The sequence below is a fragment of the Mixophyes fleayi genome, chromosome 3 (assembly GCF_038048845.1).
Source record: "Mixophyes fleayi isolate aMixFle1 chromosome 3, aMixFle1.hap1, whole genome shotgun sequence".
Classification (NCBI taxonomy): Eukaryota; Metazoa; Chordata; class Amphibia; order Anura; family Limnodynastidae; genus Mixophyes; species Mixophyes fleayi.
Window position 1 is genome coordinate 26,826,546 of NC_134404.1, and position 27,725 is coordinate 26,854,270.

The 27,725-nt window shown below is 39.2% G+C and overlaps 1 protein-coding gene across 1 annotated transcript in view; it reads left to right on the forward strand.

Annotated features, from left to right (window-relative positions):
* Nucleotides 1–443: 443 nt before the first annotated feature.
* LOC142143435 (cytochrome P450 2K1-like) overlaps nucleotides 444–27,725 on the forward strand; it is a 36,931-nt gene continuing 9,649 nt past the window's right edge. The window contains exons 1-6 of the mRNA XM_075201276.1: nucleotides 444–507; nucleotides 4,715–4,910; nucleotides 7,088–7,250; nucleotides 11,856–12,005; nucleotides 21,690–21,850; nucleotides 26,881–27,057. Of these exons, the coding sequence (XP_075057377.1) occupies nucleotides 4,728–4,910; nucleotides 7,088–7,250; nucleotides 11,856–12,005; nucleotides 21,690–21,850; nucleotides 26,881–27,057 (834 nt within the window). The 5' untranslated portion in view covers nucleotides 444–507; nucleotides 4,715–4,727. The remainder of the gene's footprint in view (nucleotides 508–4,714; nucleotides 4,911–7,087; nucleotides 7,251–11,855; nucleotides 12,006–21,689; nucleotides 21,851–26,880; nucleotides 27,058–27,725) is intronic.

The following is a 27,725-nucleotide window of genomic DNA, read 5'->3' on the forward strand; positions in this document are numbered from 1 at the left end:
TTTGTGGGCATGCGCAGTACAAATTTGCAGATTTTGTGCTATGCAACTCAGCATTAGGCTCTCAACTGTCCCTAATTTCCAGTGACAGTGCGAGACCCCTCTGGTACTGGTGTTGTTCGGTCACTTATTTGGAATGTTCTGTTGCTTGATACCCCACTAATCTCGCTGTTAATAATGCACATTAAATTGTACAAACTAAAACAGACAGAAGCTGCATTTTACCAGGTTTAACTTTGGCCTCTCTCCTGTGTGATAGAGAAAAGCAAGGGTTAAATCAAATAGCTGTACTTCCAGTTTTTCCACAGTTGTTAACTAACTTGTATTTCAACTGGATTGTCCACATGTCTTTTCATGCCCCATAACACTAGCACTGTACATTGCAGAACTTTTCCAGAGGCTGAGAAAGTAATAGGATAATCTGGGTGGAGTTACTTTACGCACAGGAAGATCTATGTGCTGAAAAGCAAGCTATAGCTGAATATTGAGTGAAGTGTAGCAGACAGACAGGTAAGACAGATCCAATGTGTATGTTATTCTTTTCTTTGCTTTCAATACTGTAAAATATAGATTGGTAAGAGATGATGCACTCCCTACTGTAAATTATAAGATTTTTACATGAATTCCATGACTATATACAGTGAGTTTTATACATGAGGTCATCTAACAGCAAAGTGACTTCTAACATTCATAAAATAGGGAGAACGTTATATCTTTTGAGAAAAAACAAAATGTGAATAGCCCACACACTTGTGTTTTATACTTTGCAATATCAATGTACAATATAATATCTAAAATAAACATGAGGTCCTTAGTGCACATTTTGATCATATTGTAAATGCCCATGAACTGTAGTAACAATTCATTTCTGTAGCATGGGCACACACCTCTCTGCATAGAGGTTAGAGTTAATGCTGGTAGGCCCTAGGTGAAAGTTACACTAATTAAAACACCTATGAATAAATGTGTGGGGTGAAGGCAGTCACAGCCCTCAAAGTGTAAGCAGAAAAAGAAAAATGATCAAAATGTGGACTTCATCTCAGATATTATATTATAGAGTGATATTACAGAATTTAATATGCAAATGTTTGTTATTGTGATTAGTATATATTTAGTTAAACAAGTGTGCTCCTGCATAATAAACTTCCATTTTCACCAGATATTGGGTTTTTCACTGTTTGATAAAGACGGATAAGGAGGTTCATTTTGTAGTCTAGAGCATATTTGCCCACTCTCCCGGAATTTCCAGGAGACTTCCGAATTTCTGGGAGTCCTCCCAAACTCCCAGGAGAGCAGGGAAACCTCCCGGTTACTAAATAACTCTATATTAAAGTGGTGGGGGTGGTGCATCATCCTGGCCCCACCCCCTGCTGTAATTGGACAGAAACTGTGATGACGTTTAGGTGCGGGCCCACATGACGTGACCCCTGGGGCCCTGCCCGCAACATGCCCACCTTCCCCCCGATCTCCCAGAGTACCTCTTGCCAAATTTGGCAAGTATGGTCTAGAGTGGTTGTAAATTCAACTCTGCATGACCTGGTGTAGACAGAGTAGCATTCTTGGCAATGGAGTCAGCTAAGGGATTTCCTTTGGAAACCACAACTTGTTTTTTTTTATAGATGTGCAATGCATTTAATAATATCAACAGCAGAATGTATTAAGCATCTAAAACTGGAGCGCTTTTGACTTGTAACTCAGCTGAAGTAAGGACTCATTTGTTTCCATGGCTGCCCATATTCAAGTGCTTCCCAAATGTATATACGTAATCATTGTAAATGTTTACAGGTTTTTGTCTTAACAAATGCAAATGCTCTTGTGACAGCTAATTAGACAGAGGGTAAATGGCTAGATTGCAGTATATTATGAACCAACAGCTCATCCTGGACTAGTGTTCTTTTGTCATTTCTAAGACGAGACCCATCTACATAGAAAACACAAGTTTGTGAAAAGGTGTTTCTTGAAATTGATGCATGGCATAGACCTGTGATGAACAACAGGGAACACTTCAGGTGCTGCATGGTGTGGATTTCTAACATTCAAAAGGACTGCAAATTACCCTTAATCTCCGGAATAGGGACCGATGTACTGGTTTTTTTTTAGATATTGGTAAATATTCCATATCATCACTGCACCAGTTATCTATAATGGGATCAGAATTTTAGACAATGTTAGGCTTACTCCTTTAAACTGTTTCCTTAAGAAATGTAATGCTATGTTTGCATCTATATTTGTAGCTAGCTTTTGTAGTGTGAGATTAGTGGGGGTTAACTAGAGATGAGCGGGCTCGGATTATCGCAATCCGAGCCCACCCGAACAGTGCGGATCCGACGGCGATCCGAGCACTGTTCGGGTATTTCCGGCGGGGAGAATCAGTGAAACCGAGGCTGAGACTCCAAATCCCGCCATCGGATTCTCACAAGACTCGGATAGTATAAATTCCCTGCTTGCCGCCACCATCTTCAGTCGGGCTCAGATCAGGGAAGAGGGAGGTTGGATTTTTTAGTGGTGCTGTCTGTGTCCTGTCACTCTGTCCTGCTGAATCCAGTGGTTACTTCGTCCTGTGCTCTGTCCTGCTGAGTCCAGTGGTGCTTTGTCCTATGCTCTGTCCTGCTGAGTCCAGTGGTGCTTTGTCCAGTGCTCTGTCCTGCTGAGTTCAGTGGTGCTGTGTCCTGTGCTCTGTCCTGCTGAGTCCAGTGGTGCTGTGTCCTGTGCTCTGTTCTGCTAATTCCATTGTTATTTTAAAATGATTTAAAAATTATACAAAAATTATACAAAAATAATTCAAAAAAATTATACAAAAATAATTTAAAAAATATATAAAAAAATTATAAAAAAAGTATAAAAAATTTCTACTGCAATATATAAATACGTTCACTGTTCCTGCAGTCCAGAAATATGAGTACTGCAATATTTAACTACGTTCACTGTTCCTGCAGTAAAAAGGAATTTCTACTGCAATATTAAACTACGTTCACTGTTCCTGCAGTCCAGAAATATTAGTACTGCAATATTAAACTACGTTCACTGTTCCTGCAGTCCAGAAATATTAGTACTGCAATATTAAACTACGTTCACTGTTCCTGCAGTCCAGAAATATTATTACTTCAATATTAAACTACATTCACTGTTCCTGCAGTCCAGAAATATTATTACTGCAATATTAAACTACGTTCACTGTTCCTGCAGTCCAGAATTATTATTACTGCAATATTAAACTATGTTCACTGTTCCTGCAGTCCAGAAATGTTATTACTTCAATATTAAACTACGTAGTGCCACTCCTAGATGGGCCACGTGTTTGTGCTGCCCACTTGTGTCGCTTAGCTTAGACATCCAGCTACCTCGATGCAACCTTTTGAACTAAAAACAATATTGTGAGGTGTGAGGTGTTCAGAATAGACTGGAAATTAGTGGAAATGAATGTTATTGAGGTTAATAATAGTGTAGGAGTGAAAATAAAAAAAAAATATGGATTTTAGCACTTTTTATGCTTTTTTAAAAAATAATCAGAACCCAAAACCCAAAATCAGAACCAAAACCTTTCGTGGGGTGTTTTGGCAAAACAAATCAGAACCCAAAACCTCAAGCTAATCAGAACCCAAAACCCAAAACCCAAAACACCAAAAGTGGCCGGTGCACACCCCTATTTAAAAGTAATGTCCGGTATTATGCCCAAATAGTATATTAGAGTTGACGTTTCTCCCCAGAAGCCTTTCTTTCTGAGCAACAAAAAAATTAGCTTTGCTAGCTTAAAAAGCACAATCATTATAAAATAAGTAAACTTAAATGGTATACAGGTTAGACTAGTGTTGGACTTGGAAACAACAGGAAAAACAGGTAAGACAGAAAATTCATCTTTGTTAACAACTTATGTCTTGCACAAACCCATAAGTATACTTGTCTGTAATTTAGAAGAAAGCATAGATGTGTTATAATGTGATAATGTAGGAATAATTATACTTTGTTTCAAAAGGTCCTGTACAACAGGTCTTATAAGTTCCTTAGCTAAGGGAGACAAAGGATACTGAAGGACTTTAGCTAGTGGTTTGTGAGGATTTAAGCATATTTCAAACACACCAGTGATAATTTGTCCTCCCTAATTCGAATGTTGTGACCCCTAACAAGCTGGTAGAAAATATAAGTCTGTATCTTTGATTAATGTTATACAGATTGGTCTACAAAAATGACCAGTAACTCCTGTTCACTGGTCAAAAGTACATCTAAATACGTTCCAACCATGGAACTTAAAACAATACAGCCGAAAGTAAAATACATTCCCTGGAGATTAACAGCAGAAATAAGAATGCATGGCAATCAGTGGCAGGTCCAGTGGTCACAGAGAGAGGTTGTCAGACAAGCTGCATGATAGGCTGCTAGGTTAAGTGTTTAATGAAACACTTAGGGCTAGATTTACTAAGCGGCGGGTTTGAAAAAGTTGAGCTGTTGCCTATGGCAACCAATCAGATTCTAGCTTTCATTTATTTAGTGCATTCTACAAAATAACTGCTAGAATTCTTATTGGTTGCCATAGGCAACATCACCACTTTTTCAAACACGCAGTTTAGTAAATATACCCCTTAATTTTAGTAATACAGCCCTTACAACATTGTCGCTTTAAATTATAATCTTGACTATTCAAATAATTAGGTTAACATAATTTAGAAAATGCACTTGTGTACTGCAGAGGACATATGTATTTCTACATTTTATATTCTAGGTTTGCTGAAGTCATGTTCATTACTGATCCTGTGACGATTCTTCTACTGATTCTGCTGTGCCTGTTTTTAATACATATTTTCGATGGCTCCAAAGAAAATCTTTACCAAAATTTTCCACCCGGACCAAAACCACTACCGATCATTGGCAATATGCACATTTTAAATCTGAAGAGACCATACAAAACCTTTATAGAGGTATATCACTAATATATATTGTATTAATAAATAATCCAAAAGTGTTGTTAATCTAAGGGTATATCTGGAAACGATCTGTATAATGAGTGAGTTCTGATGTTATCAACTCAATGTTCATTAGGAAATGTTCTGTATTGTAAATTTCTATTTATGTGAACTGTGTAAAAGTGCTTAATTTATTAAATAGGCCAGAAAAGATGTAACAAGTGTTTTCTTAAACCTACAGCATAGTATATAGAGATATATATATATATATATATATATATATATATATATATATATATATATATATATATATATATAAATACATATACATATATATATATATATATATATATATATATATATATATAGATAGATAGAGTTTTGAGCTTTTACGTTATATAGATTATAGTAGATTTTATAAACATAAAAATTATCATATCAAATTAAATTGATTACATTAATCTATAAATGAATGGTGATGATGTCCCTCCAAATAATGTTTTAAATATGCATTTTTTTATTCAGTTAACTCTATCTGGTGTTTTGGAATTTGGATCTATAAAGAGTTGTTGTATCTTTAGGGCACAGCGCCTATTTATTATATGCTGGAGGAAACCTCACTTATCTATCGCTACATAGTGCTACTATGTACCATTTGGAGCTGCTCTGGAAGCCCCCTCCTATGTGGACATTTCTTCCTACACACCAGCAGCCTTAACACTTCTGGAGAATGGAGGAAGTGCTATGCGCAGGGCCCTAACAAGGGCTGTGCGATAGGGGCGACCGCCCAGGGCACAACGCTGAAGGGGGGCGCAATTTACAAATGTTTTAGGTTCATTTGGATAAAATTGAGGGCTAGGGGGGCGGCATTTGTCTTTCTTGCCCCAGGCGCTAGAATTCTAAGTTACGGCTCTAGCTATGCGTATGCAAGTTTCACTGTCATAGAGTGATCTGCCCAGCCTGTATAGCCTGGGGCTAGTTTCCCAATTAGCAGATGTAATCCATTCCCCTGTTTTAGTTGGAGCCAAACAATGGTGTCTATCACGCATGTTGGTTAGGATTTTTTAGGACTGGCACATCGCCCATATTTCTTTATTATGGGGTTTTCCGATTAATTTCAATGGAAATTCCAGTGCAATGTGGCATCTGCTGGTAGAAAAAGGGCACTGCATATATAAAAAACGAAAATGAAACTTAGCTCTTGAAAAAAGCTCTTTACGTTAAGCAATGTGTTTCCATAAAGAATGACAGCACATTACAAGAATGGCAACATAATATGCCAGAGTCGCTGTAAAGAATGTTACATCTGTAGATACATCTAAGAGGATTCTCAGAAATGTTGTCAGTGACTGCTGGTCATTTGTACGTATCATTGGATTAGAGCGTATTGTAGTACATAATGCACCATTATCTTATCTTGTAACAGTGTCTACCAATATCCATTCCCTTATTTTCCTTTCCCTTTCTTTACTTTATTTCCTTGCCCACATACATTAAAACACCATACAAGCATTATAAAAAAATGGATTGGTGTGCTGGAATTTTTTTTTTTACTTTTCGGAATACAGCACAAGCCAATTGCTGGTATACAGCTTAGACCCCATGTCAGTATATAGCAGGCCTGTCCAACCTGCGGCCCTCCAGATGTTGTGAAACTACAAGCCCCAGCATGCTTTGCCAGTAGACAACCTGTTGAAAGCTGGAAGGGCATGCTGGGACTTGTAGTTTCACAACATCTGGAGGGCCGCAGGTTGGACAGGCCTGGTATATAGTATAGTTATTTTCCAAAAACAGTATAGTCTTATGCCAAGACACAGCAAACGCCTCAACCAATCCATGGTTTACTGTCACATGCCAGTAAACAGTAATATCGCCAGACAACATATTCATATATTGCATGTCAGTATACAGTATGCCTCATGCATGGTTGGTCTTGGTCATTGTGTTTACCCTCTGCAGCCATTCAGAAAAGACTTGTCCACACACAGTAACATGTAACACGTTATTCCATTTTCACTGTATTCATCATCCCTGCTTCCACTCAGAACACCGAGGGCTGCTGCTGTTTATAGAGTGCTTAAGACTATAGTTTGCTGTTAATCTCTTGTAAGGCTGGGATGTGTTTTTCTATGAAAAATATGTGAACTATATGCACTGCAGAAGACTGATCATTAACCTTTACTTCTTTGCAGCTATCTAAGAAGTATGGTTCGGTGTTCAGTATACAAATAGGGGTTCAGAAGACGGTTGTCTTGTTTGGATATGAGACTGTGAAAGATGCTCTCGTAAATTATGCTGAGGAGTTTTCTGAAAGACCGGATATACCCATATTTCATGACATATCAAAAGGATATGGTAACTTTTGTTTTCAGTTGTCATGACTATAAGGTGTTCTTCCATATGATAAGTAGGGAAGTTTGCATCGTTTGTTACAGGTGATAAAGACATATCCTGCAAATCCTGCTGCTTCCTTAATGCATTATCCACATTCAAAACAATTTAATTTATTTGCTTCTATACATCCTCTTGTAAAATGCTTTCGCTCTCTGGGTTGTCATGTATGGTTATCATTAGGGATAGCTAGTTATCCCAATTGCATTTGCATATAACACAAATTCTGGACTCTTTGCTTTGGATACATCTATTTCCAGGAATACACTTTGTTATTTATCCCAGTCAAAATACTGGTAATAGTTACAGGAGAGTATGTATGAGCTAATAAATTAGAGTCATCTAAAGGTATACAAACTCTTTTATGACCATGTGTTATAGACACTAACTCTTTCAAGGAAATCTTGACGATGTCACTGTACCTTAACCATTGCAGAATCCTAGTGGTTTATGAATGTTGACTCAGCACAAACCCTGTCCACTGCTAACTTGTGTATCTGGACAGATGGTGGTAATAATGATCTTCTTGCATTTATTTACAAGGGCGGATAATAGATATGCTTAATATTTTTAATTGGTTCAAAAACACCTCTGTGTTTCATGTTCACTGTTTGAGTTACACCATTTTTGATTGAGATTTTCCATTTGCAGTTTGCAATTAAAAACCCACAAATGTATTCAATGTAGCTTGAACCTGTTTGAACTGTTTTGCACATGTGCAAATGGGCTCTCTTGTGTATGAATGGCTCAAACACATTCAAACATTTTCAAACTTGGTCAAATTGTAGTCAAATCATAGTCGAACCTGTTCAACTTTCTCAAACTCAATTTTTTTTTATCAATCTGAAATACCATATATATTTCAGTGAACATTAGAACACATTCTTTGAAGTAATTTGAGAATCGATATGCAGCCTGTTCAAGCATATCTAGCGGTTAGCAAGTAAAGATTGTGTAGTTTGCTAATCTGTTGATAGATGAGAGGTTCAATATTTTCCTATTGAATCAGTGAAATAACTATTGGAGACCAATGTTCACTTCATCATCATCATCATCATCATCATCATTTATTTATATAGCGCCACTAAATCCGCAGCAAAGTGGTGCTGCACATGTGGAGTGTTGAGAGAGAAAGATCAGTCTTGTAGCAGTATTTAGGATGGTTTGAAGTGGGAATACATGGGTGTCAGGAATGCCAAATAGCAGGAGGTCAAAATTGTCAAGACGATGATGAGAGTATGCATGTTGCACATTCTGGCAATGTTTTAAGTCGACAGGACTAGGAGAGTCTGGATGTGAGGAATAAATCAGATGACGGAGTTAAGTTGGACACGAACACAGCAGGCTTGGGAGACTAAGGAAATTGTTGTGCTATCGACAATGAGGGAGATTTGTATGGGAGGGCAGTGACTCTGGTAGAAGGGAAGATAAGTTATGTTTTGGACAAGTTGAGCTTTAGGTAACATTGAGACATCCATGTGGAGATAGCAGAATGACAGTTGGTTACACAAGATAGTACAGCAGGAGAGAGGCCATGGAAGAGATATAGATTTGTGTCTTTAGCGAAGAGGTGGTACTGGAGGCCGACTGAGCAAGTTAATCACCAACAGAAGAGGTGTGCAATGATAAAAGTAAAGGGCCAAGAGCAGAGACTTGTGGAACCCCAACAGATAGTGAGAGTGGAGGGAAGGACGTGCCAGATGTAGAAATAATAAAGTAGCGGCTCGATAGGTAGGAAGTGATTCAGGAAATAACTGTGTCATAAAGGACAATAGAGTGAGTGGTGTGTAGGAGAAAAGGGTGATCAACAGTGTAAAAATCAGCAGAGAGGTCCAGGACATTGAGCAAGGAGAAATGACCCTTAGACATTGCAGTAAGAAGATCACTGATCACATTGTGAGAGCAGATTCAGTGAAATGTTGGCAGATTTAAGAAAATCAGGAATGGAGTGAGAGGAAAGAAAGTGAGTCAGGTGGTTGTACATTCGTTCAAGCAGTTTGGAGGCAAAGGGGAGGAAAGAAATAGGGCGGTAGTTTGAGCGAGAGGCTGGAGAGAGAGAGAGATGATTTCTTTAGAATTGGTGAGATGAGCGCATATTTAAAGAAGGATGGAAATGTGCCAGTGGAAAGAGACAGGTTTAAGGGTTGAGCTAGAGGTGGGCATGGAGTGTGTGGAGAAGGAGAGGAGAAGATGGAAGGGAATAGGGTCAAGGCACACGTTGTAGGGTGAGATGATGAGATGAGTGAAGAGACTTCTTCAGTTAATGGAGAGAACAAATTGAGGGTGGATTGCAGAGTGTAGTTGAAGGTATGTTGAGTGTGTGTGTGTGTGTGTGTGTGTGTGTGTGTAATTTGACACTAGGAAATATCTTGTCCAATGGTGTCAATATTGTCTTTGAATTAGGTGGCAAAATTATGAGCTGTGAGGGAGCAATGGGGAAGAGCTGCAGGTGGGCAGAGAAGTTAGTCGGTTAGAAGACTTTGTGGATATTAAAGATCTGAAACATATTTGTTTTGCAATTGAAAGGCCAGTGCTGTAAGATGAAAGGATAAATTTAAACTTTAGGGAATCAGGATAGGAAAGAGATTTCCTTCAATGGCTCTCTACAGTGCAGGAGAAATTTTGCAGGTAGTGGGTTTGCTTGGTGTGCCATGATTTGAGTTTGGATCATTGGAGACTGTATGTGGAAGCTGAAGCTGCTTTGTCTAAGGCTGAAGTGATTTGTTGTACAAAGAGGCAGCCTGATAAGATAAGGACAAAGCAGTTCTAAGAGAAAGTAGTTGTTTTAGTGAAAATGAGACATGGATTGAATACTTAGGTGTCGCTGTGTACATGTGGATTGGGATGCATGGAGGAGGACATGTGGTAAGGTGAGGCTGAAGGAAAGGAGGTTGTGATTAGAGAGTGGGAAGGCTAAGTTGAAGAAACTAGAGACAAATCAGTAGCAGGAAAGACAAGGTCAAGGGAAGTTCCAACACAGTAGGTGGGAAATGAGGTTCACTGAAAGAGAGCAAAGAAGGAATTAAGGAAAAGAAGTTTAGTGGCAGAAGAGACAGTTTGATTATCAATGGAATTATTAGACAATCTGATCTTATTTTAAGTGTCATATTGAATGTTATGAAAGCCAAGTATATTGCTGTGATAAAGGGAATTTCATTTGAAAGTATACATGAAAGTCTATTCCTTACAGTGACGTATTGTCTTTATTAAGATAATGTTTTTTAATCTCTGAAGATCTTGGAATTTCTAATAAAAATAAAGGCACTGGATTATCATGGTCAAAATCCAGACGGTCTGTTTATAATAGCTATTAAAAAAGCTGCATGTGACCCACAAATTGAGGACACTTACTACAATCACAGATGCAGGCATCTTAAATACTGTCCTGTAATGTAAACTTTCACATGTATAATAATGAATGTAATCCAGTTCTACAGTTATGTAATACTGAAATATCTATTTTAAGGAGCAAAATGAATAGATAAAAAAGGAAATAATATATTATGCACTATAAGACTTGTCATCAATTGTTTCTATGTTATCTCTGCTTTATTTCACAACATGAGGATTCCTGATTGTTTAGGCAGAAGAATGTAATGAAACAATGCATCAATAAGAGGTATGTACCATTAATTATTTGTATTATTGCACAGGTTTTGTATTGCAGCTGTAAATTATTTTTTATTAAAACATATTGGAGAAGCCATGCCTTTATTAACATGTTAAATAAAGTTGGCATACCTGCGCTTCATAATAAAAATGAATTTATCATTAATTTATTGAGCAAATTATTTTTTTAGTTTATAGAGTCAAGACTAATTTATCATATTAAGGCTGCAAGATTACTGGATTGCTAAAATTATTTGACGTGATCAACGCTTAATATTTTATGATAGAGACACCATTTTTACAGCACATTTTTGGCACTGAAAATGCCAGCATGAGCATGGACGTAAGTGCATGCTGGCACTTATAGCCCCACAAGTATTGTGCATAAAGTATTGTCCTTAGCATGAAATAATAAGTATTACTCCTGCCATAAATAACTATTTGCCTGTTAGCAATAAAACAATATTGCCCCCCTAATATATAGAACAATCATTTTGTATTTTAATAACTTGATTAATTAATTTAGCGCCATAAATTAATGGTAATTTAATTTCCCCCTTTAACATATAAATAATGATTGCGCCCATAATACATTTGTCAATGGTGTCTCCTTTTATGGTATGAATGGCAAAATAGTTTATACAGCATGGTGTTTGGGCAGTTTTGCCTCTCTGAACCATCTCTATTTTTCTGTCAGTCTACCGGTCCCACGTTTCACAATAATCGTTTTTTTTTTTATTTAGTATATCATATTTCAATGTGTGTGGGGTGAAGGGAGCTTTTAGAGACCAGAAGTTACATTACACATGCTGAAAGAAATTTCACATTCATGTTTAAATAACTTGAGAATGTGTGAAGTAACAATAGCGAACAATTAATCTTGTGCCGGTAGGTGATACTTTATAAGCATTGTAAATGGTCCCTTATTGGTTTTGTTTTTCCTTTTAGTTTTTTTTTCAGGTGTTATTTCTGCTCATGGTGAGAACTGGAAAGTGATGCGACGATTTACTATTTCAACACTACGAGATTTTTGGATGGGGAAGAAAACTATTGAAAATAATATAAATGAGGAATCTGTCTTCTTAGTAAATAAGTTTAAGTCCTTCGGAGGTTAGTCCTTTCTCAGTCCACTCAACAGGTCATATTTTGAACCTTTGTGCTAATTTAACTACCAGCCAGAGTTTAGGGCTCTTAACTTGAAAAAGTAAATAAGGGATATTAAGAAAAACTGTAGCATGACCAGTCAGTCAATAAACAAACAAAATGGGATATATCTATAACAGAAAGATAATATGTAATCTACAGTAAAACAGGGAACATAAAAAACTACAAGATACATTAAAAAATTATTTTATTTTTTTCACAAGATTTTTTACTATCTGCTCATTCGGTTGTTATATCCTCCATGATTGATATGAATCTGCACTAACAGTAATGTAAGTGTATGTTACTGTTTTTTATCAATAAATTTATACAAGTTTTTGACGAATATTGTTTAGTTTCTGACCAATAAACATATTCCAATTGAGGTGGATATAACAACCGAATGAGGAGACTGTTATTAACTTTTGTCGCTATTGGTAAAAGGCACAGCCAATGCATCCTTGGCAAAAGACACATCATCTACAGAGAAACAATTGAGGACAAAGATGACAAACTACAACCTAGATGTGGGTACTGAAATACTTCACTTCATATCTAATAATACGATTATGTACTTCCCCTTTATGTCTACATTGGACACATAATTGGGAGATTAAATTCATCACAAGTAAGGAAGGATTCACGCTGGTTAATCATAGATGAATAACTCATTATCAAGACACTGTCACACCTGAGCATCTGTCTGTACCCGGACTGGTTTTTGTTTCTGAAGCTGAACTGGTGGCTACGTGCACAAAGCTGGCTGACTTGATTATGTTCCTTTGCATGGAAGTGAAAGGACTGTACAGATGGTGGTTACTGTAAGTTCAGGAGACTAGAGAACATGAATGGCACTGGAGACTGGCAAGCAGTCAAGAATAGTAGGATAGAGATCAGATTAGCAAAGGAGACCAGACAGGAATTGGATTGCTGGGCTAGAGTGGACCAAAAATGTTGGACCAGACTGTAACCAGAATGCTGCACCGGACTGGAACCAGAATGCTGGACTAGACTGTGACCAGAATGCAGACTGCACTGTCTGAGCAGGAATAACTGAGAAAACTGCAGACTGCTGGAATCCAGGTTGGCGTCTGAAGAATCAATGTTGCACTGGCAACAGGTTAGGGATCCAGGAAGTCCTTTTATAATAACTGCTGTCACCTGATTGGAGGCTGCGGTCAGCTGAGCTAAAGCAGCACTAAATGACTGAGAGGGACCAGGTAATCCAAGATGGTGGTGCCCAAACACTGGTTTTGGAGGGCACTCTGGAGTAGAGACAGACTGGGCAGCATCCTGGAGAAAGATCTCTGACCAGAAGAGCCTGTGGACCTCAGGGACAGCTTAGGAAGACAGCAGAGGGGTCAATAACAGGACCTGAGAGCCTGGTATGTGACAGTAATTCCCCTTTTGTGGGTGTAACCTAGACACCCCTTGGGCTACAAAGGGAATTTTGCATGAAAGATATGGACCAAACTTGGAGCTGAAGATGACCATGACAAATCCATGATTCAAGTATCCTTTCTATTTCAAATTCATCACTTCATTGTGTCTGGAATTTAGAAGACTTAGGGAGTGTAGAATGAAACCTTTTCAAGATCAAAGGCTTCAACAAGGGTATGTAAAAAGGGTTTGGGATTCGTGAGTTTGTTACGGTTCTCAGGAGTTAATCTCAATGTTAACGCTGGCCTTCCTAAGGCGCGGAGTCTAACAAACCCCCTGGTCTTCACCAAGAACCGCCACAAGGCGGCATGGATTTTGCTGCCGGGGGTCCGCAGGTCGCTGATGAGAGCTTCACCTATAGAAACCCCCTTTCCCATAGACCCGGATATGTTAACCGGTACTCATTTGTCCCCAGGACTTATTCTCGAGTAATGATAACTCAACTCCGGTAGGTAGGCACCACAGAGGACTTGACAGTGGGATGCTGAACAGAGATACTCCTGGACCAGATTAAGCAGGAACACTGAGTAGTAACAGGATACAGTACCAACCTCCACCAGTATTACAGGCTGGCAGTGTGGAGTAGAGGATGGTGTAGTACCAGCTGTGGCCTGAGTGAGGTGGAGCTAGATAGCAGCACAGTGTCAGGGAAATTGCTGTAGCAAGATGGAGCAGTAAATCTGTATTGTGAAACACTGCAGACACAGGTGAGCCTGATGGAGCGGAGAGCTGGCACCACGATCCTACGGATGGGAGGAGATCTCTCAGATGAAAAGTCCGAATCCAAGTAGAAGTCAGAGACACGAGCAAAAAAAACAAGGTCAGTATTTTTGCAGAGGACAAGGTCACAAGCAAACAGGCAAGGTCGGTATCCAGGCAGAGGTCACAATGGGTATCAATCAGGAAACTGGCAGACAAATCACAGAACCAGGAGCACGGAGAAGCAAGCATGTGAACGCTATAACTGGCAAAGGCAGAGTGAAGCTGACAGGTATTTAAACCAATAGTAGCTAATCAGGGCAGGTGTCAGATATAGCTGCAGGTGAGAGGAGTTCAGGTGATCACACTCAGGCTGAAAACAACACTGCAGCAGCCAAAAAGAGAACAGCAGTTACCCGCTGTTCCTAACACATGGGAGCAAGTAAGTTTGTGACAGAGTTTGAGTTTGTAAGCTACTGAGTTGATGACTCGCTCTATGGGAAATGGACCAATGTTGCGAGGGGCAAAGTTCATGGTAGTTTCTTTAAGTCTCAGGTTGTGAGAGGAAAGCCAGACTCGATCCTCTTGTTTGAGGCTGGGTATTGCTCGACATATGAGATCAGCAAATTTGTAATTAGAGGAAGCTTTTAACAGGGAAGAACGAACATCCTTCCATGTTTTAGTGAACTTATGTAAAGTATTATCAATAGCAAGTACAATGGCAGAAGGAAGAGGCTGGAACTCGAGTATTCTAGGATGAAGTCCATAGACCGCTAAAACGGTTGTAGACCAAGAGGAGGAGTGGTAAAGATTATTGTGGGAAAATTCTGTCCAGGGTAATAGTTCTTTCCAGTTATCTTGTACAGAAGAGACAAATACACAAAGAAAAGTTTCTAAGTCTTGATTCACCTTTTCACTTTGACTGTTTGCTTGGGGGTGATAGGCAGATGAAAACTTAAGCTTCACTTGTAGAGCTGCACACAAAGATCGCCAGAACTTACCCACGAAGTGGACCACACAATTAGAGATTATTTCTGAAGGAAAGCCTTGGAATCTGAAAACTTTCTGAATAAACAATTGATCCAGTTTTGGAGAGGAGGGTTGGTTGTGAGGGGGACTAAATGGGCCACCTTGGAAAAGCTGTCAACTAAAACCCAGATGGAATTGAACCCCTTAAAAACTGGTAGATCTGTAATGATGTCCATAGGCAGATGAGTCCAGGGATGGTGAGGAAAAGACAATGATTGAAGTTGACCTGCAGGTGTCTGACGAGATATTTTATGCTGGGCTAACTTGGAACAGGACGCTATGAATTTCTGGATGTCCTGCTTGAGAGTAAGCCACCAATAGGATCTTTGAAAGATTTTGAGAGTCTGGCTACCGCAACAATTGTCCTTGGATGGTTCTCTTACACACTGAGTTGGCCCTGACAAACAGAAGGACTCAAATCATCCACTTCAAGTAATAATGAGAATGTCTGGAGAATCGGGAGCATGAGATCATTGATGCAATTTATTGCGAAGTGCTGGAGCTACGAAGATTTTCCCTGGAGGAGAGGTAAAAACAATGTTGTAGAAAAAGACACAGGATAGATGATGGGTCTTCTTTTAGAGAGACAAACCCCTCATCTTGAACCATAGAATGAGAAAGGGCATCAGCCTTACAATTCTGGGATCCTGACCAGTAGGTTACCATGAAGTCAAACTTGGAAAAGAACAAGGTCCATCTAGTTTGTCTTGGATTGAGACTCTGGGCTGACTTTAGATACAGAAGTTTTTTTATGATCGGCGATGACAGAGATGGGATATTTGGTATCTTCCAACAAATGTCTTTATTCCTCCAAATCCAACTTAATGGTTAATAATTCCTGATCTTCTATAGAGTAGTTTTTCTCTGCCAGCATGAATTTGCGTGAACGTTTCATATCTAGTTAAGGAATATTGCCCTGATTTCAGCAATGAAAGCGTCTTTTGTTTAGTGTCTAGCGGATTGGTTAAATCTTTATAAGCGTTCAAAAGACTGTTTGCAGATAGTGATTTTCTTGTACATTTGTGAATCTGTGTTGAGATAAAAAAGTATATTTGTGCACTGCTTCTAAATCTGTCATAGGTTTATGGGATAGTTCTAATAGATCTCTCAATTTAGTTAGTCTCTGTTAGGCCCATCTGATGAAAGGTTGTTCAGTCTTGCCTTCTAAAAGTCAAGGTTTCCCAGATAGGTAAGGAACATGGATTATCATCTGACACCCTAGCTAGGCTCCACGTTTCCAGATGGATGATATTAGTATGTTGTCAATATTGACCTATTTAAGTTTAGAGATAGGTGTGTAAAGGACGTAGCTGAGTGCAAGATGTTTACATAGTTGAGTGTCTAGTAGTATGTTGGTGTAATTTTTTGAATTTAGATTCCAGTCTAAAGTAATTATGAATGTTATAATAATAGGGATTGGTAGATTTTTTTCTATCTCTTTGGGCTGATTGCTGCAGTCTGGCCAAAATGATTCTGGCTTTATTTCCAATTCCATATGAAATTAGAAATACTTATAATGAGTTTTTGGATGTCTGTCCTTCATTATAAGAGAAGGGAATGTATAACAATTTCATGAAACTGAACATCTTGACCAAGTTGCATTAGAAAAGGTTAAGGTATACAGTTTGTCAAGATCCCAATTATTTTCTTAATTGTTTGATGACTAGCTTAATATTATAAGAATATAGATGATTGGGATATGATGGTAGTTTTATCCCCAGGAAAGTTATATGATTTTGAGACCACTGAAATGGGAAGGAGTTATGCCAATCTGTTGTTGCATGTCCAAACATTGATAGTGCTTCAGACTTCTTGAAATCTATTGTGAATCCTGCAAATGTTGTGAGTTTGTGTATTGTTCCCATTATTAATAGGCTAGATTTGTTGGGGATTTGAGGTATCAATAAGCAATCAGCAAAAGGTGTTTTTTTTATTTCTCTGTTTCCTATATGATATCTCAAAACTCTTTTAATAAATGTAGGTGTCTGATTAAGTGATTTAAGGTCAAGTTAAATAGCAAAGTGGAGAGAGGGGACCCCAACCAAATTCCTCACTGTAGGATAAATGAGTTTGTGCTAATGTTATTGACTGTGCATTATGCCAAAGAATTGGTGTAAATGGTTTTAATAAGATTTCAGAAGACTGTACCAAAATTTTAAAATTTAAGGAATCTTGTGAGGTGTAGCCACACTATTTTGTCAAAGGATTTTAAACATCTAGGTTAATGATGCTGCTCTGGTTTTGTTATAATAGTTGGATGGCTGCAATGACTGCACGCATTCCCACCACAGGTATCTGGTTTTTGGACAGCCCATCATTTTTGTGAGAAATTTGAAATCTTGGTTAAGGGAGAGATCGGTCTGTATCAGCTTACTAGGGTAGGGTTTTTACCAGGTTTTTGCAGGACTATGGTTTTGGCTTCATTGAACCTATTAGGAGTATTTCCTGTTGTGTGAATGGAGTTATAGAATCTGGTAATAGGATTAGTTCTTCCATTAGGATTTTATAATATTTCACCTGACCCAAGTGATTTACCATTTGCTAGTAGTTTTATGGTATCTTTTATTTCCTGTTCTGTTATTGGCTCTTCTAATATTAACATTGAGAGCTCGCGCAGTCCCACTACTTGCAGCAATTTAATACCTTCCTCTTTTGTTATCGTGATCTGATGTGTATAAGGATTATAATATTGCATAAAGGTGTCACAAACATCATTTGTGTCTGATATTGGTATGTTATTCCTTGGTTTCCTTGGCTAGAGTCTCTACTTACTTTACAGATTTGTTTTCCCATCTGTGGAGTTTGTTTTTTTTGGAAATTATATTGCACTTGGGCTCCAGCTGTGAGAACAATATCATAAATTTGTTTTCCTTGCCGTTATGAGGTTTTATTGTTTGTTGTTTTGTGTTATTTGTATTTTTTTTAGGCTGTTGTGAAGGTTGAACTTAGAAATTTCAGCTTGCTGTGTTACTCTATGTTTTTGCTATGTATATATCACATGATGTGCTCTCTGAGTAGCACTTTGGAGGTCTCCCAGAAGAGATTGGTGTTGATCATGTGTTTTAGGTTATCATCTACATAGTAATGCCATGTTGATTTTTATAATTTTTGGAATGGTTCCACTTAATGGAGGTAGCGTTGGAATCTCCAATTTTTTGTTTGTTGTTTTGGAACATTTAGTGTCATGGTTATTGATATAAAAGCATGGTCTGAAATAAAAATGTGTTTTATTAGGACTTTTTCTGTTTTGTGGAATAGGTGTTGAGAGATTAAAAGGTAGCCTAAATGGGAATGTGTTTCATGGTGATGTGTTCCAAAAGTGGACTCCCTTTGTAGTGGATTACTAACCATCTGATCTGTCCATGGATGTCTCCTCTGATAATGAGATTTTGTCCTTCCCAGTCTATAATTTTCTTGAGAATATCTGCAAAGTGTTAGGCTGCTAGTAGTCAGATAACGAACCTGCAGAACAGACTGGCGGAGGTCTTCGCCTATAGCAGCCGCCTTTACCGTAGAGCTAGACGTGCTCACAGGTACTTGGATGTCCCCAGGACTTAACTCCAATGTAGTGTAGGATCGTTATACTAACCGCAGCGCAGACCGGGAGACAGTACAGATGGTAATGGATGGTCGGGCAAAAACCAAGGTCAGTGGTCACTTGCAGAGTAGAATAGTCAGAAATCACACCAAGGGTCAGGGTCACGAGCCGATCAACAGAATCCAAGGTACAGGCCAAAAGGTCAGGGTCACAGGCAATAAGGCAAGGTCCAGTAAACAGGCAAAAAGGTCACAACAGAAATCCAACAGTATATCAGAGCAGGTCAGCACAAGTACCAAACTAGGACGCTATAACTGGCAGGGAGGCTAAGCCCTTCCTGCCTTATATACCGACATTGGCCAATCAGGGCTTAGCCCTGCAATGATTACCAGGCTTAGACTAATAAATGAATCCACAATAATTAATTAACCTGCAGGCTATAACCCTAGCGCATGCGCCCGGCTTCAGCACTTGCAGGGGTGCACTGCTTAATACACTCGGCGTGCAGCCGTTGCCTTGGCAACGGTCAGATCTGAGTAACAGGAAGTGATGTCCCGGTCGTCATGGAGACGATCAGGACGTTCACAACGGGAGGAAGTGAGTTGCAGCGGTGCCTGTGCCCGCCGCGGCTCCTGACACAATGAAGGAATGATTAGAGTAGCTACGAGCATACTGATAAACTATAGTATATGTAATTTTGTTAATATACCATGACATATCTACCCTAGGGTCAGTTTAGTGTCTGTCTATGGTATATGTGAGTGATTTACAGAATAAGATTGCAGTCCTTTTTCTTCTTGTGGTGTATGAGGCAGAGGTACATTCCCCTATCCAAAAGTCTTGCAAAAAAATGGGCTCATCAGTTTTTGGTGGCAAACATGGGTGTTCATGTTTACTAACCATTGGGAGTTGTGGTTTCAGCGGTCTCATGCAATCTTTCAGTTTATATGTTTTTTCGACTCAATTGGGTCTTCAAATATAATTGTTTTGTTTCATTATTTTCAATTTGGCAGTGTATAACAGGGAGAATTTGATATAGGTTTTAAACATTGTCTAAAATTTGGTTTTAATTTTTTCTGTTAATGACTGAACGATGAGTAGCTTTTCCCTTTGTAGTTGAGGTTTGGGTTCTTCTGTAGTGTTCCAATAGTTTAGCTTTGTCTGCATAATACATCATTCTCATTATTACTTGAAGTGGATGATTTGAGTCCTTCTGTTTGTCAGGGCCAACTCTGTGTGTAAGAGAACCATCCAAGGACAATTGTTGTGGTAGCCAGGTGGTTTGAATAGACATTAGTTCTGGACCCTTGATTGATTCTTGCATTCCTATTGTTCTGAAGTTGTTCCGTCTGCTGCGGTTCTTCAGAACATCTATTTTTTCTGTCAGAGCGCTAATTATTAAGATTGTGCATCTATGGTTTGTTTGGAAGATTTTAAGTCATCATCTGCAGATGAAATTTGTTGCTCTGCTTCAACGAGGCATTGTTTTGCATTTGTGTCTTCTCTAAGGATTCCTAATGCCTGCAAGCTTCTTGTTAGGAAGTAGTAAAATTGCAACTATTTCTGAAGGTTTCATTTTTGATGTTTTGGGAGTCTGAGGATTGATGTGTTTTCTTGAGTCTTCAGTGGCTGTTCAGAATCACTGGGGTAGCCACTTTGGACGTCTCTGTTGGATAAAGCTTTGCTTGTTTAAGAAGAGGTGGATTTAGGTACTTTAAAATTAATTTTATTTTAGAACTGTAAATGTAGTATGTAGCTATTGGGTGGATAAAGAAGGATGGTCACAGATGAAGTGAAGTTCACACTCTGCTAGCTGTTCAGATTCTGTATTGACTTTGAATGTGGAAACAAAATGAATGAATACATTGGAAATGAAGCTTGTGAGTTTTGTTAATCTCTTAGTAAAATTTTTTGGTTCCTCACTTGTATATGAAGAAACTTGTATATGTGGTGAGGCTGCAGTGAGCACAATCTGAGCTGTTTTGCCGAGGTGTAGAAGCTCCTTCTGGGTGCAATCTAGCTCCCGATGTAATCTGGCATCACCTAGGAAGCTTCTGGGGTTGTGGTTGATTAGTTGCAAGCCCATTTTCTGTGTCCACATTTACCCGCCTATCACAGGATTACCTGTGTGTGTAGTCCAGAGGCGGGAATGGCTGCTGAATAGTGTTGGCAGCTGGGTTCCATGCTGCAGAGATGGTACAGTGCCCACATTGTAGGGCAAGCAAGATTCCATTTCATTGGCCTGGATCGATGATGCTTGATGCCAGTGCATTGATTTGGAGCCAATCGGTGCTCCATGGGGAGAACTAAGCCTCTTTTTTTATTTCTTTAAAGACCATATTATTGGAACCAGTGGGTAGCCTGTCACTTGTGCCTGATAGATCTGTCAGTCTTTTACAAATATCTGCGGCTAGATAGCTAATGGTTTAGGCTTTGCAGTTGGAAGTGGCCAGAGCTCTCACAATGAGTGTCTGGCTATCTTGGTTGTTAAGCCATGCCCCACTAACATTTACTTTTTATTTTATTTAAGTTATGTCTTTGATATTAGTACAAACACATTGACAGCACTGTTAAGCTGTGGTTGGCATTACTGCCTCAAACTGAGGCCATGGATTCAGTTCCAACCAGGAGACTATCTCTGTGTTGCTTGTATATTTGTGTAGCTTTCCGCAATATGCTCTGGTTTTCTCTCAGTTTTCTTATGACAGAATGGACCCTAGTGTGTATTATAGTGTAATTAAGTTTAGACTGCAAGCTCCACTGGGACAGAGATTGATGTTAATGGTTAAATTTTATCTATAAGATATCACTTAATATATTGATGCTATATAAATTAACAACAGTAATAGCCATCTTTACTTATCGTGCATCTTGTATCGTGTAACCTACATCTTTGCTACATAGACAATTTATGTTTTCTCACTTAAGATGTTTTCTTATTCTAGGAAAACCATTTGAAAACTCCATGATAGTGAATGCAGCTGTATCTAATATAATTGTGTCCATAGTACTTGGCCATCGCTTTAACTATGAGGATCCTGTATTTCTGAGGCTAATGAAATTAATAAATGAAAATATAAGACTATTGGGATCTCCTATGGTCATAGTAAGTTTATTTACAATATCAGTAGACATTTATTGTTCTTCCCTCGCCTACTGCAATTACGCTGAAGACCTATTTTTCCCTTTCAGTTGTTACTCAAACTACCATAACTGCTACCATAGCTCCCCCTTAAAATATTTCACCAAAGCCTGTCCTAACACTAAACAGCCCGAATTTGTGTATAGGAAACATTCCTGTCTACATTTGTCACTCTTTACAGCAATGAGACCAAGCATGGCAGGACCATGTCCCTACAGACGCTTGATTTTGCACTGCCTATGTCACTCTTCTGTCCCAATGGGTGTGGTACGGCATATCGATGCCAAGAAGAGCGACAAGACTCACACCATCGTGACAGTTCAAAAGGAGCTAGTTCCCGACCATGAGCGATGACAACTCCTCTTCACCCTGACAGCAGCCAATGACAATGAAGCAAGAAGGCGGCTGTAGCTGATGACATCATTGAGCATGCCGACGGGATTGTCGCTGTTGTTAAGGGAATGAGGTAAGTATGCACCCATGTACAATGTATTTTAGAAAGGATTATACATTGTACATGAGTGCATACATACCTCACCCTTTTAACAACAGCGATAATCCCGTCGGCATGCTCAATGACGTCATCAGCTGCAGCCGCCTTCTTGCTTCATCGTCATTGGCTGCTGTCGGGGTGAAGAGGAGTCGTCCTCGCTCAGGGTCGGGAACCAGCTCTTTCGGAATAGTCACATCGGGGTGAGTCTTGTCGGGGTAGTCAGCATCGATATGCTGACTACCACCGGTCCCAATCTCCCACCAACACCTTGTCCCAGACCCAACTGCATCCATCTGTGCCAAATAAATCAATGGAAATAATGCAGACTAAATTGTTCACATGGTTAAAAGTTTGGAACTTGTAAATAATAAATTATCACTATAGAAAGACATAAAGAAGCAATCATGAAGTGCCTATGTACCTGCATAAAAAATAGAGATGGGCGGGCTCTGTTTCCTTAAAACCAAACATACCCGAACTTCAGGGTTCTGAGAACCGAGCCGAGTCAGATTTCATAACGAGGCAAAATGTCATCGTGACGTCGTCGGATCTCAGATCTCTGGACTTTTAGAAGCAATGAATACCCGCCTCCACAGCGATATAGCGCCATTTGAGAAAGGGACAGAGAAGGGTTAGGTCACAGGAAGAGAGCAGTATAGAGCAGAAAAGAGCAGGCATTTTGCTGAATTTGCACTACAAAGTGTATGGGGTGTCATATCCCCCCTTCTAAAAAAAACTGTATTTGCTGAGTGCTGAAATTGCAATATAGCAGCACTGTATATTTCTGAATTTGAACTGCAAAGTGTTTGGGGTGTCATATCACCCTTCTAAAAAAACTGTATTTGCTGAGTTGTGATATTGCAATATAGCAGCACTGTATATTTCTGAATGTGCACTAATAATTGTAGGGTGTAATATACACCCTTATAGAAGAGCTGCTTTGGTCATTTCTATTTATCTACAAGTCTTTGCAGGCTTGTTTTAGTATTTTGCACTAATAAGTGTAGAGTGTAATATACACCCAAAGAGAAAAGGTGCTTTGGTCATTTTGATTAATAGCGTCCTTAAAGCAATTCATTGGGGCTGATTCTAAGCTCACTGATGAACTGGCTTTTTACTGTGAATTTCAACAGCTCTTTTTAGTGCGTTGTCTGGCACCCTGGATTAGTTTGTCTGATAAAAGCACGCATCCTGGGGGGGGTCAGCGTTCGTTGCCATTTATTAGCTGTAGAATTACCTCACTTATCCAAGAAACAGGTGGATCGATCAATGCCATATATTAGCTGTAGAATTACCTCACTTATCCAAGAAGCAGGTGGAGCGATGTCACGAGCCGCGGCGGTACTCACAGTCGCCGCGGCTCACATCCTGTTGGTCCCGGCCATCGCTATGACGACCGGGACGTCACTTCCTTCCAGCTCCCGACCGTTGCCAAGGCAACGGCCGGCAGCGTCGCTGCAGCCAGGCACGCCTGCGCATTAGGGACTAATAGTTAGATTCAGCCTGTGGCTGAATTAGCAGTCTTTAGCATGCAGGTGTGAGATTCAGGGCTAAGCCCTGATTGGCCTTTTAGTATCTGGCAATTAGTCTGCAACTGTGGCTCTGTTTGTGATTGGCTCTGGGCTGCATTTAAGGCAATGAGGGCTGATGCCTCATTGCCGGTTATAGCGTTCTGTCCTCAGTCCTGCTGCCTGCTTGTACTATCCGTTTAGGTTCCTGCTACCTTAGATTTGACCACCCGTGTTTGACCCCTGCTTGTTATTGGACCCGTGAACCTTCTCTTCTGACCTTGACCTTTTGCCTGGAATTCGGATTTTGCTTCTTTGCCTGTGAGTTTGACCCTTCGCTTGCCCTTGGATATTGCATCTGTGCCTGTGACCTTTTGACCTTGGATTTCTCTTATATACCGTCCACCAATCACTCCTGGGAAACTCCTTTAAGTCAGTATACGCTACTCGACCCTCGGTCGGCCCGCAGCCAAGTCTGTCCCCACCACTAGAGGCTCCAGCGAACACCTGGCCTTCTGAGTAGTTCCCGAGTTTCACTGTACTGACTTGGGAGTTCCTAACAAGCAATTGATCGTTGCCATGTATTAGCTGTAGAATTACCTCACTTATCCAAGAAACAGGTGGAGGGCTCGTTGCAATGTTTCCTAGATGTGGTAGGAACTGCCGTGTGTTTGAGTCATTGCTCTGTCGCTTACCATCCAGCCAGATCGCTGCAGTATTTGGCTGAAAGTGTATGAAAAGCATATTGTGACCTGTGAGATGGTAAAAATGGAATGGAAATCACTGGAATTTAGTGTTAGTGAGGTTAATAATAATGTAAGTACAAAATAATAACGAAATTATGTAATTTTACCCCAAAAATGAAATTTTAAAAAAAATAGCTAAACAAAACCAAAGCCAAAACACGCAAGGGCAGTTTTGGCAAAACCAAATCCCAAAGCTAATCCAGATCCGAAACCAAAACACGGGGGTCAGTGAGCATCTCTAATAAAAATACAAATTACACACTAAATCCATATATTTATAGAAGCAGACATGAAAGAGTTCTCCAAGGTGCTATAAAATAGTGATGTAATGAACAGTGGTAGTGTAAAATAAAATAAACATGCATTTATTTATAGGACCATAGTACAAATGTAGCCTCTGGCCAGAACTGTTAAACATCATAAATTACATCAAATACAAATAACAAAATGCAAAATTACATATTCGGATCCCAAAGCATGTACAGCTTTATCACTATGGTTGCAGGTATAGTGAACCAAAAGTCATATAAAGGTATCTGCAGGGCAGAAAAGTCTACCACCAGGTTGTTGTAGTAGAGTTATAGTCATTTTCCAGCTGTAACATATGACATGAAAGTTGTAGGTGCAGGCACCTGTAGTTAACAGTTCGGTGTGTATCACGAAGATAGGGTGATTGAATGAGAGGAGCTGGCTTCTCAAATGTCCAATGTGTATGCAGGTGTCTCTGTTATTTTCACTTGTGTCTCTCCCACTCTGTGCTGGGTGTCGGCTAGCGGAGAGCTCAGCTGGTGCTTGTGTCCTGATGAATAAAGAAATTATTTTCCACTTCAATAGATGGGAGGCACAGTCAAAACTTATTAGTGCACAGTATATTAGGTGTAAATATGTGTAAACAGGTGTAAATATTCAACATGTTTCACTCGTCTGATCGAGCTTCCTCAGGGATAAATGGGGTCTTGTCGATTGTTAGTAAGAGGCAGATTGGCAGGTGGGAGAGACACAAGTGAAGCTAACAGAGACACCTGCATACACATAGGACATATGAGAATCTGGCTCCTCTCATGCAATCACGCTTTATCGTTAAGTACAGGTGTCTGCACCTACAACTTTGTGCGCTAGTGGTCCATTGTCCATACTATTTCTCTATCTCTGGATCTTTTGAATCACAGAGGTAAAGGGAAGTACAATCAACTGCAATATTACAAAAAAAAGATGCAGCCAACCATTTCTCTGAACTAGAGTAAAGGACTGCTGGGAATGCAATCTCCATTTTCCCCTCAGAGATCGAGTGGTAAAAAAAGAATTACTGTTAAACAGCTCTTCTGGAATATATTAATAAGACATATGGAAGACCGCAAGAGTACCATAGAAGCTGTCACTCTGCAGAACTGTAACATACTTTGCATATATTGAAGTCAGTCTATGCTAAATATCACATGCCGCTTTGCTTTACATATCAAAGTGAAAGGACTTTTATTATCAGTATCTTTATAAAGGAGCATTTAACACCTTGCATTAGAGCTCAATCTTGAATCATATGTTACATCTGGAGAATGACTATAACTCTATAACTACCTGGTGAGCAACTTTTCTGCCCAGCAGATACCTTTACACATACTATATAACTTTTGGTTCACTGTACCTATAAACACAGCGATAAACTTGTACATGCCTTGGGATCCGAATTTCTAATTTTGTATTTTGTTATTTATATTTGCTGTAATTTATGTTGCTTAACAGTTCTGGCCAGAAGCTACATTTGTGCTAAGGTTGATAATAAATGCATGATTATTTTATTTTACTCTATCACCGTTCATTACATCACTATTTTATTGCGCCTTGGAAAACTCTTATATATGTCTATTGATGCTTTAGGGGATTTTAGGTTTATCTTATACCCCCACCTATTGGCTGCATTTATTCTCCTACATATATGGGGAAGCACAGAGAAGGCCAACTCTGTTTCTCATATTTATAAAAGTACTTGTCAGAAGAAACACTGACATCTGCAGGAAGCCTCTCGGCATCATTGATTTAACCACTGAGATCCTTTCCCATATTAAATAAAACTCTTCCAAGGGCTTTCATCAAAATTCAATGAATTTGCCACCAAGTCATTAACTGTACTACACTATTTTTATTTAAAAGGGAAATCAATTTTAGTTTTGGTGTAAGCTGTAACTAGGTATGGGTATAACTTTCTACACCAAAGCTTTTCATAATTAATTACCATTTTCTTCCTCCTAGTTGTACAATATTTTTCCATCTGTAATGAGATGGTTACCAGGAAGTCACAAAGCCATACTTGAAAATGCCACTGAGACACAAACATTTATCAAAGAGATAATCAGAAAGAGCAAGGAGGAGCTGGACATAGATGACCAAAGAACTCTTATCGACAGGTTTCTCATCAAGCAACAAGAGGTATTTTTCACCTAATTGTAGATGTAAATGTTATGGTTCTGTTCAAAACCGATTCCTTAATTATAGCCATGGAGCCAGACACGTGATATAAACATTTAAACTGTTTATTGCAGAGAAAGTATAGTCCAGAGTAGGCAAAATAAACAGTAAACAGTTCAGGCTGAATGAAACAAAAGGACTTCCAGATCTTGGCAAACAACAGGTAAATAATAATAAAATGCAGCAAATAACTTAACTGAAACCAGTTTGCAGTAGCAGCCAGAAACATGCAGGTAATCCAGGAACAGAGACACATGAACAGGCTAGGAACTTCAATGACCAGCAAAGGATTCTGGAAAAGGCAGGCATATATAGGCCACAGACAGGTGTGGATAATTAACTAGCAGTGCTAGTTAACCCCTGATAGTAGGAAAGGCCGAACAGCAGCACCTCTGGAGAATCACAGGTACTGCAGGGTAGTATGCACACAGGGTAACAAGGCAAATAATAACACAGAGTAAAATGCACACAAAGATACAAGGCAGATCATAACAGTATAAAAACACTACTTTTCATATTATTGTCCTTTATGTATAGAGCATCAATATATTATACAGCACTGTACATTGAGGGAATCAAGACGGAGATAAATACTGTACAGTGACATTATGCAGAAAGAAAAGATGGCC